A 20,547-nucleotide genomic window follows, 5' to 3' on the forward strand; every position below is an offset into this window, starting at 1 on the left:
GATTTTCAACGAGCACCTCCGCGTCCCAGGTTCAGATCACTGACTTCGAATCACTGACCCCTAATTTTTGCCGATTTGAAACATTGTTTTTGCGTCTAGACAAAATTATGGAAGGTAATGAACAAGTTAGCTTACAAAAGTTTGGTTATTCAGCCCAGATACTTTTTCGTGCATGAAAATGTGCCCGGAAGGTAACCCGATCATCTTTACTATCAAATCTTGGAAAATTGAGTGGCGTTAAACCCATCTAAAGCTAGAAAACGTAAAACATTTCTGATTATTGTTATGTAATATTAAGTTTAAGCGCTTGAGATTAAACAGTAAGTCACTGTACTTTCCGCAGATTTCGCTCTGCCCAATTATGACATTCATAGTCATTTGCGCATGCTCCGTAGTCTGATATATAAAACGAGGGCATGTTGGACACTTTCTTTTACTGTTGATTCTCGGAGACGTTCAGTAATTAACTCCGGTCAGAAAATATTGAGAAAAAATACTTCGAATCTTCTAAGTTTTATAAAGTAGAATTTTATACTATTTTGTTGCTTATTTTAGAGTTATTTCAGAGAAACGTCATCTTGCCCAGTTCTTGCAAATTCGTATTCAATTTCCCAGTATTTGACACATGAAATATTTGTAGTTCATTGCATAATGTCTGATTATGACTGAGTTTTAAAAAGTTCAATGTACCATTAGATAAATGCTTGAAACGAAACTGTTTATTTGAGGATGAACAAAGACATTTGTTAATAGAGCTGGAGGCAGACGCCGAAAACTATATCCCGGATCTACAAAATTTAGGAGAGGTACATTTTCACAACCAAGTCTGTTTCGTTAAGTTGTATGCATGACTGGCAGGAAAGAATATTACATAGTTTTCTACATTAAAACTGAATGTCCTTTGTTCTAAGGAAATAAAAGGAGAGTTCTTTATATATTGTGGTTTAAAAAATCTCTTTCTTACAGTATTTAATCAAAGCATTTTAAGTTAATTATACAAATTACCACATATCGGTGTCTAGGGCCAATTGCAAACTTTAAGGCTGGTGTCGAATACAAGTCCGGCCGCACAACTCTGTTCTACCCAGGAGTACACAACGGAACCATCAGTGTTCACAGCACTAGGAGCACACTGGCAAAACTTCTGACAACCTGATCCCGTGACGCATTTGTATACGAGCAGGGAGTATTCCTCGTATGTACAAGAATCTGTTTTAGTAAAAGTGTATATGATATACATGCAAGTTCATTAAAATAAGATAACTTAATAACACTTTAACCCGCTAATGAATATACTAGTATTTTATCTGTTTGCATAAAGTGTTAACTCAGATAACAAAAAATCTCTCACGTGATACTTGAAAGACATTCTGGTCAGACCTTACTTAAACGAGCTATTTTCGCTCGATATAATTGGTTATCACGTGACTATCAGAAACATAAAAAGAGCAATCAAAGTATTAAGAGCCTGATGTGGGCCTTTATGTTTTTATGCCGATGTCTGCGTATCCTAATGCTATTCATTGATATTTTGTGAAAGACAGAAAAGAGCTAGCTGCATTGGCAGTTTCTTTGTTAACATTTACCTTGTCACTTGTACAAATTCTTACGCTTCTGAATTACATAGGAAATTACTTAACGTGTGTCTTAACAATACATTTACTAAATATATCAAAGAAATTATTCTTCTTTACATGTGTCCAGCTGGAAGTAGGAAAAAAAAGTTTGAAAATATGTTAATACTCCATCATTTGATTTAGTACAAAAAGAATGATATCAGGAAAAATATGTTGTGCTTTTAATTACCTAAAATAGGCTTTTGATACATTATGGTGAAATGGGCTTTGGTCTCAGTATTAATGGCAAATCTTGACATAAACATAAAATATAAGTTTCTATACATAAACTCGTTCGTTAGGTAAAGTCTAAATATTCGAACATTTTCACAAACAACTGGAGAAAACAATCCAACGCTTTCGGTTTCGTAATATCTAAATGATCTCAATGATTTTGAAGGGATTTGTATCAAGGTCTGATCACTTGTCTTTGCTAATAACATCGTTTTATAATCAGAATCAACTGCATGCTCACAGGAATTTTAGATTCTCTGTGACCAGTGGAAACTAATAGTAAATACTTCAAACACTAAAATGAGTATTTTCTCTGGACGAAGTCAACAGTGATTTCCTCGTCTAAGTTGATCGTATGGAAAAAGTGCATAATACAAATATATAATGGCTCTTTTATTGAGAGTAAATCACACATTGCACCTCACGCAGCAAGAGCTGTATATGGTTTGATCAGAAATTCACAGTCATATTTAGAAAAAAAAGCCTTTTTAATATATGGTTCCTTAATTTGGGGACCATGAAATATTATACTGTGTTTTATTTCATCAATCAATGATATCTAAAGAAATATTTCCTACCTCCGCCGGTGCATCCGTCAGCTGAAACAAAAAGTAGCCATTTACATTTTAAGTATCATTTTTTAAAAATGCCATTATTGCATTGACTATTTGACAAACTGTTAGTTTAGCACGGGTCATAACATTTGCGTAACTACTTGATTTTAGTACTGTTAATTTACAATTCTTAATTTTTTATGACAGTGATAACAATTTGCATGCAAAACTGAAACCAAATTACGGGTCATAAATTAAATGAAATTTAACCAAGCATCTTCTAGCTTGGCTCACGCGAAGTCGACATGACAGTTTGAATTTTGAGATACATAAATGAGGTTTGATAGTAAAAGGTGCGCTATCAATATGCAGAAATTGTACCGAAAACTGGTTCTAAAATCGTGACATATGTTTGATTTATATGGCATCGACACATTATTTAGAAAAATTCTACTTACCACCGCCACTGCTTCCAGTGAATGTTTCTTTAAAAGAAAACATTTTACTTTATTGTATCGACTATTTGACAGTGTTAATATGACAAGGGCCACAATATATATTTCAGCAAAGTTGATTTACAATTGTGTTCTTGTAGCAGTGACAATGGTGAGCATTCAAAACTTATACCAAATTTTCTAACTCAAATAAGGGCCATAAATCAAATGAATTGTAACCAAACGTTCTCTAATTTGGCTTTGTAAGCACATCTTACGCGAAGTAATTAAAAATAGTTGCAAACAATTAGCTGCACGGAAGACCCCTTGGAAGCATAGAATGCAACCAAAAACGAATAATAGCAGACTCGGTTTGATTGGGTATGTTCATGAGTAGTAATAAAATGTGCAACACCTCTCAACCTTTTTCGTTCAAATGCGTCGTAATTAATCACTCAGGCATTCGGCCTTCGTGATTAGACTACTACGCATCTAAACTCAAAACCGTTTTATTTGCTAACAAAGCACGCAATTCCCACATAAAAATCGATACACATATTCCATGATGATTTAATAATATTAACATGGCAGGGATACCTAAACGGGCTAAATCGACGCATACAATCGTGCCCGCTTGCTTGTTCAAAACAAGAATTTCACACATGTTCATTTTGTTACAGATAGAGCATTGATAGTAAAATGTGAGTTCTTTTTTATAATATTTTGAAATTGTAACAAAAACCTGTCTTATAATCGTGACATGTCTTCAGTTCGTGTGATATTGCCTGTTTTCTTTAAAGAAACTATTAAGAAAAAGTACCTACCACCTCCACTGCTTCCGGTGGTAGTATCTTTAAAAGAAAACAATTTCTATTAGTACAACTGTCCATAAAATGTTAGTCTAACAATGGCCATTAGACTTGTGTAATTGATTTATTTCAGTACAGATAATTTACAATTCTATTTTTGTGACAGTGTTTACAATTTGCATCCAAAACAATATATATATGTAGTAAAAAATGTTTAAAGTTTCAATCCAATATACATAGATATTACTGAGACGCATATTGACATCTTACTACATGCTATCATTACAGGCAAAAGGGCCACGCAATTCAACCAAGAGTTACCTAACATGATTGTTTCAGCAAGGCAAATGACTGACTGGACCACTTCATACAGCTTTATAGTTAGTTATTTAAAAACTTAAATTAACTGTTCTATGTCGAAGAAGTGTTCTTACTGATGTAAAACTCAATCAAGAGTTATCGTACTTGGTTATTTATGCAGGGTTGGCTGGGAAGCAGTATGAGTTCGTATGATATCGACTGTTTCCTGTGACGCCATTATTAAATAAACAACTACTTACCACCGCCACTGCTTCCAGTTGATGTACCTTTAAAAAAGAAAACAGTTTACATTAATTGCATTGGCTATTCAACAAAATTGTAACTCTATCATCGGCCGTAACACTTGCGTAAGTGATTTATTTTAAAACAGTTAATTTACAAATTGTGTTTTTGTAGCAGTGATAACAATTTGCATACCAAATTTTAATAACCAAATTTTCTTACTAAGAAAAGGGCCATAATTTGAACAGATTTTAAACAAAAATTAACTTAGTTTTGTTGAAATATCTTATGCGAAGTATTAGCAAATAGTTGCACACACTTAGTTGCACTGAGTCAAGTCGTAATTACATTTTTGTAAATCCATAATTTAAACTAATTTCAACCAAACATCTTTGTTATAATAATGATGAGAAAGATTTTTTGTTTTAAAGTTTCAGTCCAATATATGTAGTTGTAACTGAGACAAATATTGATATTTAATTGCAAGCAAACATTTCATCGAATTCTTACACTCAAAATGGGTCACAAAACACATCAGTTTCAACCGAGACTTATCTAACATGAGGTCAGATGACTGGAAAATTTATTTGTCAGTTACTGAGATACAGCCTGACAGTTGGTTGCACATAAAATTTCAATCAACTTTTCTACGACGGAAAAAAATTGCCAATTATTTATGATAAATTCACTTACGACTAAGACTTCGTTAGTTCAATGAATAAGACGACTGGAAAGCATTGTGTGAAGTTTTGATTCAATGCGTATAGTTATTGCAGACATAAAGCGTTATTATAATAGATAGTTACATAAAAAACTTGAATTATTTTTTTCTAAGTTGAACACGTGTTTAACTTATATAAAACTTAATCAAGGTTATTTCATTTAGCTCTATGTGGTTGGAAAGGTTTACGTGAAATTTCAATCCATTACAAATACGAGTAGTTGTTGCTGCGGTACAGCATGATAGTTATTTCTACTTAAACTTTGACCAAGTTTCCGAAGTTGAAACTGGGCAATAATTTATATCAAACTTAACCAAGAGTTATTTTATTTCGTTAATCATATACCAATTTGCAGAAGACAGAGTAAGACGAGTTTTGTTGATCACGCTAACACAGCAGTTTTATTTTGAAAATGTAATTTAAACATGATCTTAATCGTAAAATATGCATCCTTAGTTCGCGTACATTAACTGTTTTCTTTAAAAACATTAATTAAAAAACAACTGCTTACCACCTGCACTGCTCCCGGTAGATGTATCTTTAAAAAGAAAACATTTACGTCATTGCATCGACAGTTCGAAAATATGTACGTCTAACAAGGCCGTAAGACTTGTGTATTTGGTTTATTTCAAAAAATTCATTTACAAATTGATTTTGTTTTTGTGGCAGTGATCAAAACTTTGTCAAATATTTTAATCAAATAGGGGCCATAATTTGAACAAATTTTAACCAAGTTAATTTTGAAATATCATCTTACGCGAAATCTTTAAAAGAAGTTGCACACAAATATGAATTAATTTAAATGAGGTTTGTTTTTATGTAAAGTTTCAATCCAAATGTATCATTGTCACTGAGACATATATTGATATTTAAAACTGCATGCAAACATTTCATTGAATTCTCAATCAACAAAGGACAGCACATAGGGGCCTCCATGGCTGAGTGGTTAAGGCAGCTAATTTCAAATCACTTGCCCCTTACCGATGTGGGTTCAAGCCTCACTAGGAGTGTTGAATTCGTCACTTGAGGGAGCCATTCATCTGACTTTCGGAAGGTCAGTACTTATACCCGGTTGCCCGCTCGTGGTGAAATAACGCACGTAGGGACCCCTAAAGCTTTCCTCCACCATCAAAGTTGGAAATTCGCCACATGACTTATAATTGTGTCATGTGACACTAATGTTAACCAATTCTTGGCTGAAATTGATATAATGTTTTTGTTTTGTTGGGTTCAATGTCATACCGATTCAAAGAGCTGTTACTGAGATACTGCTTGATATTCAGTTGCAAAAAAAAACTTCAACCAACATTATTTCTACTTCGGAAAATGGTTATAATGCATATATCAAATACGTCCAAGACTTCGCTATTTTAGCAGAATAAATGACTGGAACTTTGCATTGTGGGAAGTTTCGATCAAATGCGGAAAGTTATTGCTGACATACAGCGTTATAATTATTATAAGAAGTGTTATAACTGATATTGATCAGAACCAACAGTTATCATAACTGCTTATTTCAGCAGGCTTTGTGGCTTGGAAGCACGTTTTGAAGTTTTATTCAATGGAATATAGTTGTTACTGTACAGCTTGATTGTTGGTTGCATGCAACTTGGTCAAGTTAAATAGCTCGAAAAAGGGCAATTATCTATATAATCTAAAACCAAGAATTATTGTACTTGCTTATCATATACACAAATGCAGAAGCTAGAAGAAGAGAAAGAAATGAGTGTATTGTTGATCATGTCTATGTTGGTTCGGTAGTTCAAAGTTTGAAATAAATACAAGTTTTAGACAAATGTCAGTGTAGGAGCTTTAGTCCACTTCAGCCATTTTAAACCATATGCATGAGATTAATAACGAACAAGTACGCTGCCGTTACAAACTTAGATATGGTCGTTATCAACAATTTTGATCTGTATTCTTAAACCGTCTTTCGCCCTTCTAGTTTTCAGCCACTGTTTCCATATTTTCAGCATTTTATAACAAACTGAGCATAGGTTGCGTCCATAAAACATAAGCATTAAAAAAACGCAGCACTTTTTACTTTCATTTGTCTATCTAATACATTGTACAGGATAACTGTTTGTGAAATCTTAACAAACTGAGGAAATCTATAATTTAACATTTAGCCTGCTGACAGCAAGTGATTCTGCCTTTGCAACAAGTACAGACCAAGGTCAGCCTGCACGGATCATGGTCTGCACTGTTCGCTATTCAGTCAGTAAATTTTCAGTGAACACCCCTTCGAATACTAATTGCTACTGCCTAAATTGATTGATAGGCCATTCAGTTTTAGAAATTTAGCAGGGTAAATGTTAATTATTAACTCAGTACCTTCATATTGATCCATGGAATTAATTTACGCGTTCGTACCTATTTTTTCCTAACAACGGACATACTGCTTCGACGAGAAAAAGTGAGCTATTTAAAATCGCGAAGCAACTAACTTTAACGTCTATATCTGTACTGTGTTGCGGCGGAGCTAGTACCAGAAGGATACTCTTTCAAGTCCCTCGAATCAAATCCCTTTCCGCCATTTGTTTTATGAGGCCTGTTTATTTCGTATTAGTCGGCACCCGTTTTCCCGGCCTATGGAAAAGGCGATATAGAGTGTATAATTCTTAAGCAATTGGCGAGCTCTGTTGTGCGCATCGATTTGCCTCGATACACCAGTATCCATAGGTTCAATAAGAGTAAGCTGCACGCGAATCACGTTGATACATCTATGGGTCATATTGGACAGGCTCATCGAAATAACGATGTATCTGTACCTGCTGGGCACTCAAAAGGGTCTGGACAGGTACATAGCTATGATGAATGATGAATGAAGAAAAAACCAATACAATATTTGGTTATTCAATGTCTGACACCTCATAAAAGTAGATTAACACATTCCGTGATGGCTTATCAGTAACATCGTTGAGATGGCTCGACGGTGTGAATAGCATACATTCGATCATGCTTACTTGTTCCAAACAAGAATTTCACACATGGTCATTTTGTATTGAAAACAACATTGAAGATGCTATTCCAATATGCTGACATTGTGACTAAACATGTTTCATGATGATGACATATGCTCATTTCGTATTACCTTGACTGTTCTCTTTTAAGACAATATCTAGAAAAACATCTACTTACCACCGCCACTGCTTCCGGTTGTTGTATCACTGCTTCCGGTTGTTGTATCACTGCTTCCGGTGGTTGTATCACTGCTTCCGGTGGTTGTATCTTTAAAATAAATAAAATATCTATTATTGCATCGCAGCTTAAGTCCTGTCTCTCTGTTTGGATAAAATGTTTGAAATATTTATTTGACGGGCTGTCGTTCTGTAAAAGCTTTTTCTTCAAGATAGACAAGATGAATGCTTACAGAGAATTTTGATAAAGCATGTTTTAGGAAATAGATGTTGGAGTATGTTAAAATTATATGAAGACAAAGGTAATCAAAGTTTCGGAGTTTTGATTTTATATGTATGAATTAGAAGGTACTTCTCGCAATGCAATCAAACAAGCAGTTTAGAAGATGTGCTGACAGTGATTCGTAATTCAAAAAGTAAAGTCAGACGGATCTGTCAAGCACAGTAACTCTCCCCTTGCAGTAGGTAGACAATGGGGAGACCATATGAAATAAGGTAAAAGCCATTCCTGTTACTTTTGAATACCTGAATCAAAATTCAATTCTTTGCAAATGAAGCTGACCCATCCGGTGATTTTAAAATTAATGTCTTTTCTTTTTAATGAATATCAATTTTTATTATTGCAATATAAATGTGAGAGCAAAGGTTATACAATTTGTTGCGTATGTTATTTCTATTCATATTAATTTTCATCTGTAAAGATGATGACAAAACAAAAAACCGAAAACCCAATTAATGAATTCTCATGGCGTGAATTATTTGTACTCTTAAACACATATAATGTCAAACATACAGACAGCCATACAAAATGACACCGAAGGACATCATATAGGAAAAGTCAGAAATAAAAAGAGAAAACGCTGATATAAGCTATGCATAAACTTTCAATCTTATTCCCCTCCCTCCTCCACCCACATGTTTGCGTAAATACAGGAAATCACCACATGGTGAGCCCCGCACATACGCAATAAGTATACACATGTACTGAATAACTTGACAGATGATACAGAAACACTTGCTTTGTCTATCACTCTAATTTCATCACGACAGATTAAAGTTTATTCACATAAAAGTTTATAAAATATTACTAAATGCTTGTCATTATAGTTAATTTAATTTACGTCATTCACTTCAAAACAAATGTGCGAGAAACAAAATCGATTAAGTGCACAGCTATTTCAAGCACACAAAATAGCTGCAAAAATAGTGAGCGCTGCAAACATTTTACTAGGAGTGAAATTTTTATTTCAAAGTTAACTGTTTCATTTCAAATACTTCATAACTTTCTTGATGAAGAACTACTTACCGGCACCACTGCTTCCGCTCGATGAATCTTTAAAAAAAAGATTTTACATTATTGCACAGATACATAAATACGTACAAAATAATATTTTATTTTTTATATTCAGTTGTGTTAACTCATTAATACACCCCTGTAATATTTTGAAACCTATACACACCAATGCCCTTTTCTATGAGCTATAATTTCACAACGAGAAATAGTAAATATTTCTACAAAAGCGTTATATTATAAAAAAAATTATGGTATTTCATAATGACATAATGAATTATATAATGAAATTTTCATGCGGCCAATCAAATAAGTTTGGTTTGGAATACTTTAGTTAAAAATAAATTAACGCCTGTGGAAGGTTGATCCAGGTTGTAAATGTATGGCAGGAGATGCAATATATCAAAACAGTTTAAACACAAATGATATTTGTATTCTTAATTTTCATATAAGAATCATATATTTAATAATATGTCTCCTTTGTGGTATCATTTAAAATTTTAGTGTTTCATGCAGTATGGGCACTATTCATTGGACACAGTTTGTCATTTGTCCTAAATGTTCAAATGTCCGGCATTGGAAATCCATCTTTCTACTCCCTTGAGGCAATTGTAATCATAGTTACTAGTTGATAGAAAAGGTTGATGTCTTAATTGTTTAGATGATAAAGAATATGCATATGCATCTACAACTTGACTCAAGCCTCTAATGGCGTGAAGTTAAATATTTGTTTTAGGATCATCAAAAACAAGCATTTTAACTAGCCATAATGTCATATCAACTCTCGTTTTATTTGATAAAAAGTGCCAAATACATAATATATTGTATCACTATAATGGGGGCAATTCATTACAACAATTGCATTTTGCTGTGATGTTATGGCTCTTAGAAACTGGTCGTGGTGCACAACTTATTTCAAAATAAATAGTGCAGTGGTATATCAATACGTTTACGCAGCTGTATGTGTAATTTTCGTTCCGAAATATGTTTTCTTCAAAAAGGCTATGTAGATAATGTTTATAAGCAAAACTGGATAGCACCAGATTACTAATGAAATAAGTGAAAGTAACTGTCAACATCTTCAGTCAAAGGTATTCTTGAAATCATGAATAGGGAGTTATGATCATATGTGTAAATATAAGTAGCTGCTCGTCGCAATCAATTTAGTTTAGATGTGTTCGCAAGGATTGATGATTCAAAAATTCTGAAAAACACATTGTATATCCACTTATAGAGGAGACACAATAGGTAATAAAGAAATGTAAACCATTTCGGATAATGGTTATTATTTTGAAACTTTTCTTTTTTGATCGGTATGCTTCATTTTTAAAAATGATTGTCAAGAGTGTTTTTGCCTTTCGGAAAATGAACATCAAGGCAAAAGTTTAACAATGAGTTGCGATAGTTACCATTACTTATAACAATTACTATGTGGTCTGTAACAAGAGCTGTCCGTAAGACTGCACTCTCAACTATTCGACACATTGTAAGTTAAACAAAGGACATAACTTGGCAAAACTTACGTTACGAAGTTCTTTCATTACAGTTTATTACAAGTTACAATCTTTTATAGCAATGATAAATTCTTGACTAGACGGGTGCCTTGTATGATATTAAATCTAATATAGTAGTTGTTAATTTGATACAGTATGCCAATTAGTTCAACGCAAACCTTCGACCGAGACTTAGTAAAGGAAAGGAGGTAATTGTTTGAAAAGATTTCAACAAGACTATATCTAACTTGGTTATATTAGACTAATGATAAGATGAATGAATTGCATAAAGTAACTTTAAAAGTTTCAATCTAACACATTTATATTTAGCAAGATGTCTAACTGGACCCTTAACGTTTTATACGCCCGAAGGGACGTACTATGTTATGGTCCCGGTGTCCGTCTGTCCGTCCGTCCGTCCGTCTACCCGTGCCCGCGAAATGATGGTTAAGTGACTTCATAACGGTACTTTCTCTTTGATGTCATTCATTCCGTTCTGTTTATGTGACCTTTTTCTTTTTATGTGACTGATAGAACAATAGAGAGAACAATGGGGGTGTCACATAAATACCGTTTCGTGAGAACGTCCGTCCGTCCGTCCGTTAGCAATTTCGTGTCCGCTCTGTAACTCTTGAACCCCTTGAAGGATTTCAAAGCAACTTGACACAAATGTCCACTACACCAAGACGACGTGCAGAGCGCATGTTTTGGTTGTGTCATTTCAATGTCAAGGTCACACTTAGGGGTCAAAGGTCATATGGGTGTGTTTTGTGTCCGCTCTGTAACTCTTGAACTGCTTGAAGGATTTCAAAGAAACTTGGCATAAATGTTCACCACACTGAGGCGACGTGCAGAGCGCTTGTTTCGGATGACTAGCTTCAAGGTCAAGGTCACACTTAGGAGTGAAAGGTCATATGAGTGTGTTTTGTGTCCGCTCTGTAACTCTTGAACTGCTTGAATGATTTCAAAGAAACTTGGAAAACTTCAAAGAAAATGTTCACCACACTGAGGTGACGTGCAGAGCCATGTTTTGGATGACTTGCTTCAAGGTCAAGGTCACACTTAGGGATCAAAGGTCATATATGACTTTGCTTTGTGTATATTGCTCTGAATTGAAGTGCTCTTGTTTTTACATGGCAGATCCCTTTTTGTTCTCTTACAAGAATTCTTTTTGAAAAACTTCCCCTTTTTGTTACTATAAATAGCGTATTTTGAAACTTTTTTATTATTGGCCGTAGGGAAAAGCCGAGACCACTTTTCTGTGGTACAACATGGATGGTACATCCAATTTTTAGATGTATTTTGACATAACTGTACCAAGTAAGAATTTTTTTGTGGACTTAGAAATTATTTTTTTATGAATTTCTTATTTTTTGTTGTTCCTGTCCTTTGGGCTTCAACAGTCAAGTTCTTTAAATTTTGCTCCCATCCTCTGATGTAACCCTTCGGGCGTATATTGCCCCGCTTGGTGGCGCTCTTGTTATGATATGTATCAAATAGTTCTAAAATCACCCTGCTTAATCTTAATTATTTGTAGAGGATCATTCAGTTAAAGTTTCGTTTCAATAAATGACTATGGATCTGCAACTTTAGTTCTCATCAATGTCAAATTTAAAATCCGCAAATAGTCAACTTTTCGGCAGTGCACTGGAACATGGCGCATAAATCGAATAATCTCGTTTTGTAAAGCAAATTACACTGACCCCTTAAAATATGGCCAAAACACCTCTTACTGTATTTGCTGTTTTATATTGCATGTCTGAGCTTAAATCTGTGTATATTTTTACACGGTAACAGATATTGCGTAAAATCATTTTTTATAATGAATCGTTCCAATTTTCCAAACTACGAGTTTCTTAAAAGCTGACTTTTTTAACTTTGAATCTAGACAGTAATGATATTCAAAGCTCCAAATACAATGAATTAAACTGCAGACAAATAAGCATAATTCTCGGTGAATAAAGATCATGTGTGGCGGTTTTCAGTTCCTTTATGCATATATGAGGAAATCATGACTGAATATGTTTGGGGTCTAGTTAGAACTTTTGATTAAAACAGTTGTTACTGAGCTACAGCTTGACAGCAAATATTTAACCATTTTTTCTAAGTCAGATAAGTACTAGTAATACTATACATTACATTTAACAAAGAGTTATATAACCTGGTTAATTCAGTAGGTTTGATGGCTCGGAACCACACAAAAAACATAAAAACATAGGCGTGTGAGCAGGGGGCAGGGGCAGGGCCACTCCTGATACCTATAAAATATCTTCAGAGGACAATAATTATATGAGTAAACTTGATTTAAAAAAATATGACGATGATATTAATAATCAAATACACTTCATTTCATTTATTGCTGTATAGTTTTAGCAAAATCTGATCATCGGTTTCAGAGCAAACAAGAATTTGCGACTGAGACGGACAGAAGGCACGATATTCAAATTTGACAGACTAGACAATTTGTTTAAATGATAAGTGCAGCTAAACAAAACATATCCAAGATTGCAATTATACTTAATTTCATTTAGCCGTCACCCTTTCAATAAGGTAACCCGTCCCCCACCCCACCTAAAAACCAAACAAAAATCCAAAATAGTGCTCTTTTGTGCTGATCACTATAAAATGTTCTACAGTTTACTATTTATTATAGGAAAATTGCAATGACTTTGAATTTTACAAAGTTTATAAAAAAAAATCCCCATTGAAAATTTGAATAGCCTCAAGAGTTATCTCATGTGAACAGAACATACGGTCTGAACACAGACTAATGTCTATACAGCTAATCCTAGCGGATATTTAGTCCTTCTTCTATTTCTAGGTATCAAAGTAAAGCTCCGATTCAGTCTTCCCGTCCTTTCGCATATAGAATATACTATAAAGACTTTACCTATCGAGGCATATAGCTTCCACCCTTCTGATGTTGTAGTGACTGAATCTTCAGGAAAAGGACTGCAGAGCTCGCATATTCGTTCATCCTCTTTATAGTTAAATGACTCACTAGTGTTATCAATTTGAAAAAGGGCAGAGCATTCTAATAAATAGATTCCCGTTAATACTTTGGTCGCTCCAGTTATCCGTCGGTTTAATCCAAATAATTTTATTTTCGAACCAAAACATCGCCGAGCTACGCTTAAAGCAGCAATTGTCATTATATATTTCACGTGAATATGCATGTCTTTTTTGAACCAGCTAACAGTAAAGTCCACCTTTTTATGTTTTATTTAATAAGAAATTAATTAATTTGTTTTTTAATTTGTAAATATATTCCATGCAAGGAAAATCTAATCCATGTACCTTTTGGACAAGTAAAATTATGACATAATGCAGGAATCAGAAAGTATCGAGAAAGCGATAATCTATTTTGATAGATTAATAATTTAGTTCTATAAGGTTCAGAAGCTACTCCAGTCAAGTGGAACTCAGTTTAATAACAATTAATAACCTGGGATTTATAGTGACTGATCATACAGTGTTGAGAGACAGTTTATCATCCGCCGCCTCTTTAATGGTGGAATGGGGATAGATCATCATTGAAGCTTCACTTCTTATAGATATATCAATAAATGTAGGAAATTAGTTACACAAGCTTAATACGTAACACGTCTTCAGATTCGCTTAAATAGTTGCAATATTACTACAAGGAATTAAGGTAGTTCTGAGCGTTTGATTAACAAGAAGTGACGGTGTAACGTCATTTATCCGTAAACTCTGCAATAATTCTTGGTAGCCGTTATAGGGGTAGCAAAAATTTTGTCACGTGTCATAAATGTTCAAAGGTAGCGATGACGTAACGCACACTTTGAGAGTACCAATACCTTGAAGATCTGTCTATAGGCAATAAAAAATACCAGAAGTGCGGAGTTGACCACAATGCAATGAAATAGTGACTGGGACATATGATAAAAACCTTAATATTGCATAGGTGGACATCAGGAAATACCTACCTTCATTTTCATTTTACTCAACAGTTTCAACACAAACTGGGAAGCATATTAAGTGGTTTAAAAACACCAGCAGATATTTCACTTTAAAATCAAAGCTAATACAATACTTTATACTGATATGGATTTCATTTGAGTGGACCATGAGGTAAATTAGGCATAGGAAATAGAGATCAATATAATTGCACCTTTACTAATCCTACCAGGTGTTCTGTATTACAAAAGCGGATCTATTGTGACATTTTGATACAAGCAAAGCTGTATTATCTGCACTATTATTTACCTACTGGTACTTCATTTTATTATTGGCTTGTTAAAAGTTAATTTTTTACCATATATAAGTTGACAGAATCATAGGAACCATGTCTTGAGGGGTAAATCAAACACAAATGAATAAATCCTTAATGATTTTGTTGTGTAAAAAAGTATAATATTGTGTCTGAAACAGTTTTCAATTTCCACTCAAATGTGTAATTGCAAGGGAAGTAAACTAATAGATCTCTACTTATAAGTACTAGCCCAAGGCAAGAGTTGTCATTCTTTGTGGATCGCAACTTTAAATTAAAAATTAAAACTTCTGTTATTGATATTAACAAAACTATCATAAACTTCACCTTTGTGAAATCATTTTTGGTTATTTCAAGGACTTGGAAATTAATAACTAGACTTCATTTAATGTAATACTATCATTGAAAATTTTAGGGTCTATCTCTAGGTAAATCCGGCGAAACACCTATGGAACGTCAGTCGTTTTATTTTCTGTTGTTGTTTTGTATTCAAATAAAAACTTCATACGTGATACTTCGGGCCGGAAAAATGGAACCAAACATCATTACAGTAGACCTGATTTGGCTGAGACTGTTCATGATAGGTAATGGGAAGTGCAAGAACCCTTCTTGGCTCACTTCATAGAAATTTCCCGATGTACTAGATTTATAATTTTCACACAACATTCAAGATCTTGTGAATGTTGGAAAATTTTTGCATCAAATTAGCATGTTCTCTGTTTTATGTAATTCAATATAATTCAATATAAACATGTAAAAAACAAGTTTTGAAATATCAAGAATACATGAAAGAAGTCTCTAAAATACTGATAACTGCAGGAAGATACAGAAAGCAGTGCATTTATACCAACAGTTTATGGACCTTAATTTATTATGTCTCAATATTTACATCTTGGCGAGTCATGATTTCAAAATATACTTTAACTTCTTTCGTTTACAAGGAAACAGCACTTTCGACGATTTACACGATAATAACAGAACTTTTACAGTTTAAATACTTGATAACCTAAACGTAGATGTTACAAAATGGTTTACGGGTTAAATTGCTCTGTAAAATTCCTACCTAAATTATTTGCGTTATTACAAAGATTAAAAAATACATTTACAGTAAGGTATATAAAATAACATAAATCTTATTAATGACATAATGTAATTGACATTTGGTTATGTTATAGTTTAGAAATGGTCGACAACAAATAAAATGTTATAACAGTAACACCTTTGCTAAATAATATTTTCGTTTAGAATTACTTGAATACTAACGACAATTTCACTCCGGGAGAGGTACGTTCTAACTTAATTCAAGTCTCAACAATATCGTGTTGCAAAGTATCAACGACACATACGGTATCTCAAACATTATGTTACTGTGTCGCTCCGCTTGCTTACAACATGAAAACAAGTCTTGATTTCAAACAAACATCAGCAACGGATATGGTCCGATAACCTTTTCTTGTTAACAACTTTTAGATCAATCAATAACAACTACAGATAGAGTATTTATTCTTATCGGAATGCCCGCTCAACTAATCGAAACGTTTTACCAAAATGTTAATTACATATCTGATATAAAAGCAAAGTAAGAGTGAGAGATGAAAAACACACGCATTTGTAGTGAGGGCATTGGGGAAGTTCGGGTTGGGGAGGTAAGTATGAGGAAATGAGAAGCAATTAAAGTTATAAGAAAAATGTGAAAACAGATTAGGAAGGGGAAGAAGTATAGCAGGTTGTGTGTAGGTGGACCGTACACATTTGTTGTGTGATGTAACAACTGTAAAAATCTTCAGATCTGGTAATTTCGCCATTTAATACAAAAAGCGTAAGTTCTCCATATATAGATAGCAATGCAATGCTTTTGGAGCAACTTACCTGTTAGCATTTTCAATATCTTTAATTGAAATCAAACTATTACAACTGTTATATCTTCCATTGCTTGTCACTAGAACGTAATTTTTTTCTAAATGTTATTTGATATAAGAATATATGATCGATTAATGAAAATCACGTGCAAACATTTTTTTTTTATTTGCTTAGGGATTATTCTAGATAACATTTCCAAGTCCTTCTTTCCAATGTTGTATATTAAGTCTGAAAAATTTAGTACTGTTAGGCAAATATTTTTTGTTATATAGTGTATTAATTTTCCCAATAATAACCAGCACTGACATAGTAATGATCTTGGAATTTTATGTTCTTGTAGGTATGACACTGTGGGGATTTTACACATTTTTCGTGTATTAGTAAACGTCTACAGAAGCCCACTGGAAGGTCTCGGTCACAAACATATCCCAAAGGCTTCTGAAGACGTCAATACACGAAACAAACGTGTCTTGTCGCTTATTATTGCATAAAAAAAAACATTCCACGACGACTAATACTGTTTTCACATGTGATGACTTTACGATTCCAGTAATTTTTTAATTACCATTATGTTGTTCTTGGAAACGGTAGACATGTTTTAAATATCCATAACCAGGGTCCAGAAATCAGCACTACTACCAAAAGTACATACTGCAGGTTTTTGAACGATTTTTATTATCTCTGTTCATCATAAACATGACATTACCAATAATTTTAATATTACTTAAAAATTTGGTAAACAGGAGCACAGTTTCAAGAATAATAATTTTGCATTCAAGTTATTTTGTGTACGAACACATTTCGAGTACGGATGAGTACGAACGTTGTGATACAAAGTCTGTCAGAAATTAGAAAAATCAAACCGACTGGTACTTACCAAAGTCGTACTGTGATTTCTAAAAACAAACAATCGCTGAAGTTACACCCGATTTTTTAAATATTCACGGTTATCTACGAAGACGGAATCGAAGCGCTGATTTCTGAAACGGGAGTAAACAATAGGAGAAGCGAGTACGAACACTGTTGGAGGGGTGGGGGACAGTGCATTTGGTGTTAGTAACTGATACAGCAAAACATTCTATGGATTAGACTGCATCTTTTATGTTGTAATGAAAGAAACAAGACGCAGATACCAGATGTCAGTCTGCGCAGAAATACAATAACGACCCTGGGAAAGCATTTCAAAAATAAAAATAATGTATTAACAGCACGTGAATGGCATTGTTTACATACGATTTTTCACGTTAATACATGGTTGGATCCAGTTTAAAAAAGTAGTTTTATGCAAGAATTATGGAACACGATGTTTAAATACGTTATGTGATAGTTATAGGGCCTTGAAAGTTAACTCTACTCTTATGTTCGAGGTAAATTAAAATGATTGTTTCCCTTCAAAATATTTTTATGTTCGTTTTTTATATAAAACTCAAAGTTAATTAAATGAAAAGCAATAGTGATTAACAAAACACTTTTCATATCGTATTAATGTTCATCCTTCGACAGCGATTTTTTGAAAACGTGACAGACAAAGTTGCAATTTTACAGTATATTTTCAAGAAATAGATTCATGATTCATTAAAATTTTATTCAATTTTACTAAATTAATTAAAGGAAACAGAAAGAAACCGTTTTGTTGAATTTAATCTTGCTGCGGAGGTCGCTATTTGGTTTGGTACTGCTTTTTTTCCATGGGATACCATTATAAGAAGTTACTCTGTCACATACCCTAGAAGTGAGATATGACAGTTAAAAAGTGACTCTTTTAATGAGATTACATGTCAGACACTAAAATAGTATTTTTATGTAGGCGTTACTGATCCCTTTCTTTTTACAGTTTTTCTTCATACACAACTACCCCCTTGTTAAAAGGCATACAGAGGCAAAATGACCATTGACATCTATTATAATAGGTCATACACTCAGTTAGACACTCGTGAAATATTCCAAATTTTACAGAAAACTTGATTTTGACATATATATTACAATTGTAACCTTTTTATCCATTCGGCTTATGTCTTATTGGCTCTTACGGATTTCCCTACACTTTAATTCAACCAATCCAAAGCCTAGTTTCAATAACAGTATCTGACCATATGACAGTAAGTGAACTGATGAAAGAAAATCGGTAAGGGTAGATTTCTCGGAAGCATAGAGCACCAAAAGCACAGCCACAGAGCCACGCATTTGCATAGTAGGCCCACAACAAAAAGAAGCTGTAATGGAAAAATATTTCAGACGAGTTGCTTCAAACATCCAACAAGTACATATAAATTTATGCTTAATATAGATGTAACATAGATGTAATATAGATGGAGGGGAAGGAAATGGTAAGGGGCAAAACATGAAAACATATTGCAAATCGTCCGATTAGAAATTTGACCATCAAACTCTGTCTTATTTTGTCCGTGGCAAAAAATGAGTAGCATCTAAAAGAAAGAAAGAAAAAGTAAAAAAAAAAGAAAATATTAGTGGAATGCGATAGTTTATAGCAAGGTTTAAGTATTATTCTAACCTGGTATATGATCAGATGGAATCAAGTCAGGGCCTCTAATTGGTTGATAATGTAAATGGAATTCCGAGGTAATCATATAATGTCAAGTGGACTCCCACTGGTGAAATATCTGTTTTTGAAAACTGTCTTATATCATGAAATAAAGTTCTAAACAATGATTAATACTCAGATACATTTTGAGAAAGAAATCTTTTTTTTTTTTTTTTCTTTTTTTTTTTTTTTTTTTTTTTTGAAAATAATTGACTGGGGTTTTCCTGCTTTCGAGAGAAAAAAAGAAGTGCCCGAAGTACCCGAATGTGACTGTAAACAGGTATAATTGTGCTGTTTACTTGTTGTTCTTGGATAGTTCTTTCATCCTGGGTAGAAGGAATCAAAACTTTAAATGTAAGTAATGAATCATATAGGCATAGGAAATAGAGATCAATATAATTGCACCTTTACTAATCCTACCAGGTGTTCTGTATTACAAAAAGTGGATCTATTGTGACATTTTGATACAAGCAAAACTGTATTATCTGCACTATTATTTACCTACTGGTACTTCGTTTTATTATTGGCTTGTTAAAAGTTAATTTTTTACCATATGTAAGTTGACAGAATCATAGGAACCATGTCTTGAGGGGTAAATCAAACACAAATGAATAAATCCTTAATGATTTTGTTGTGCAAAAAAGTATGATATTGTGTTTAAAACAGTTTTCATTTTCCACTCAATTGTGTAATTGCAAGGGAAGTAAACTAATAGATCTCTACTTATAAGTACTAGCCTAAGGCAAGAGTTGTCATTCTTTGTGGATCACAACTTTAAATTAAAAATTAAAACTTCTGTCATTGATAATAACAAAACTATCATAAACTCCACATTTGTGAAATCATTTTTGGTTATTTCAAGGACTTGGAAATTACTTTCTAGACTTTATTTAATGTAATATTATCATTGAAAATTTTAGGGCCTATCTCTAAATCATAGCAAAAACCATTACAATGTCCTTGGAAAAAAGAGTTAATTCCCTTTGACCATATGTAGGTTAGGTTAGCACCAACATCAACAATATACCTAATTTAACTAAGCACGTCTATAAAATGTGGGATATGTCGCTACTAAATT

The 20,547-nt window shown here is 33.4% G+C and overlaps 1 protein-coding gene across 1 annotated transcript; it reads right to left on the minus strand.

Annotated features, from left to right (window-relative positions):
- Positions 1-1,018: 1,018 nt before the first annotated feature.
- On the minus strand, positions 1,019-14,144 carry LOC123534473 (uncharacterized). Its single transcript, XM_053518939.1, has 6 exons — positions 13,727-14,144; positions 9,359-9,385; positions 8,054-8,143; positions 4,208-4,234; positions 2,429-2,449; positions 1,019-1,209 (listed from the first exon to the last, which is right to left on the minus strand). The coding sequence occupies exons 1-6, from the start codon at positions 14,010-14,012 to the stop codon at positions 1,019-1,021; spliced, it is 642 nt and encodes a 213-aa protein (XP_053374914.1). The 5' UTR covers positions 14,013-14,144.
- Between the last annotated feature and the right edge of the window lie 6,403 nt (positions 14,145-20,547).

This window comes from Mercenaria mercenaria, chromosome 12 (assembly GCF_021730395.1).
Source record: "Mercenaria mercenaria strain notata chromosome 12, MADL_Memer_1, whole genome shotgun sequence".
Taxonomy (NCBI): domain Eukaryota; kingdom Metazoa; phylum Mollusca; class Bivalvia; order Venerida; family Veneridae; genus Mercenaria; species Mercenaria mercenaria.

Excerpts from the sequence above, each read along its gene's own strand:
- LOC123534473 (XM_053518939.1), bottom strand. The coding sequence starts at position 14,012 with ATGCATATTCACGTGAAATATATAATGACAATTGCTGCTTTAAGCGTA. Across the intron at positions 8,144-9,358 it reads GAGCGGAAGCAGTGGTGCCG|ATACAACCACCGGAAGCAGT; the intron begins GTAAGTAGTTCT and ends TTTATTTTAAAG. Across the intron at positions 4,235-8,053 it reads AACCGGAAGCAGTGGCGGTG|GTACATCAACTGGAAGCAGT; the intron begins GTAAGTAGATGT and ends TCTTTTTTAAAG.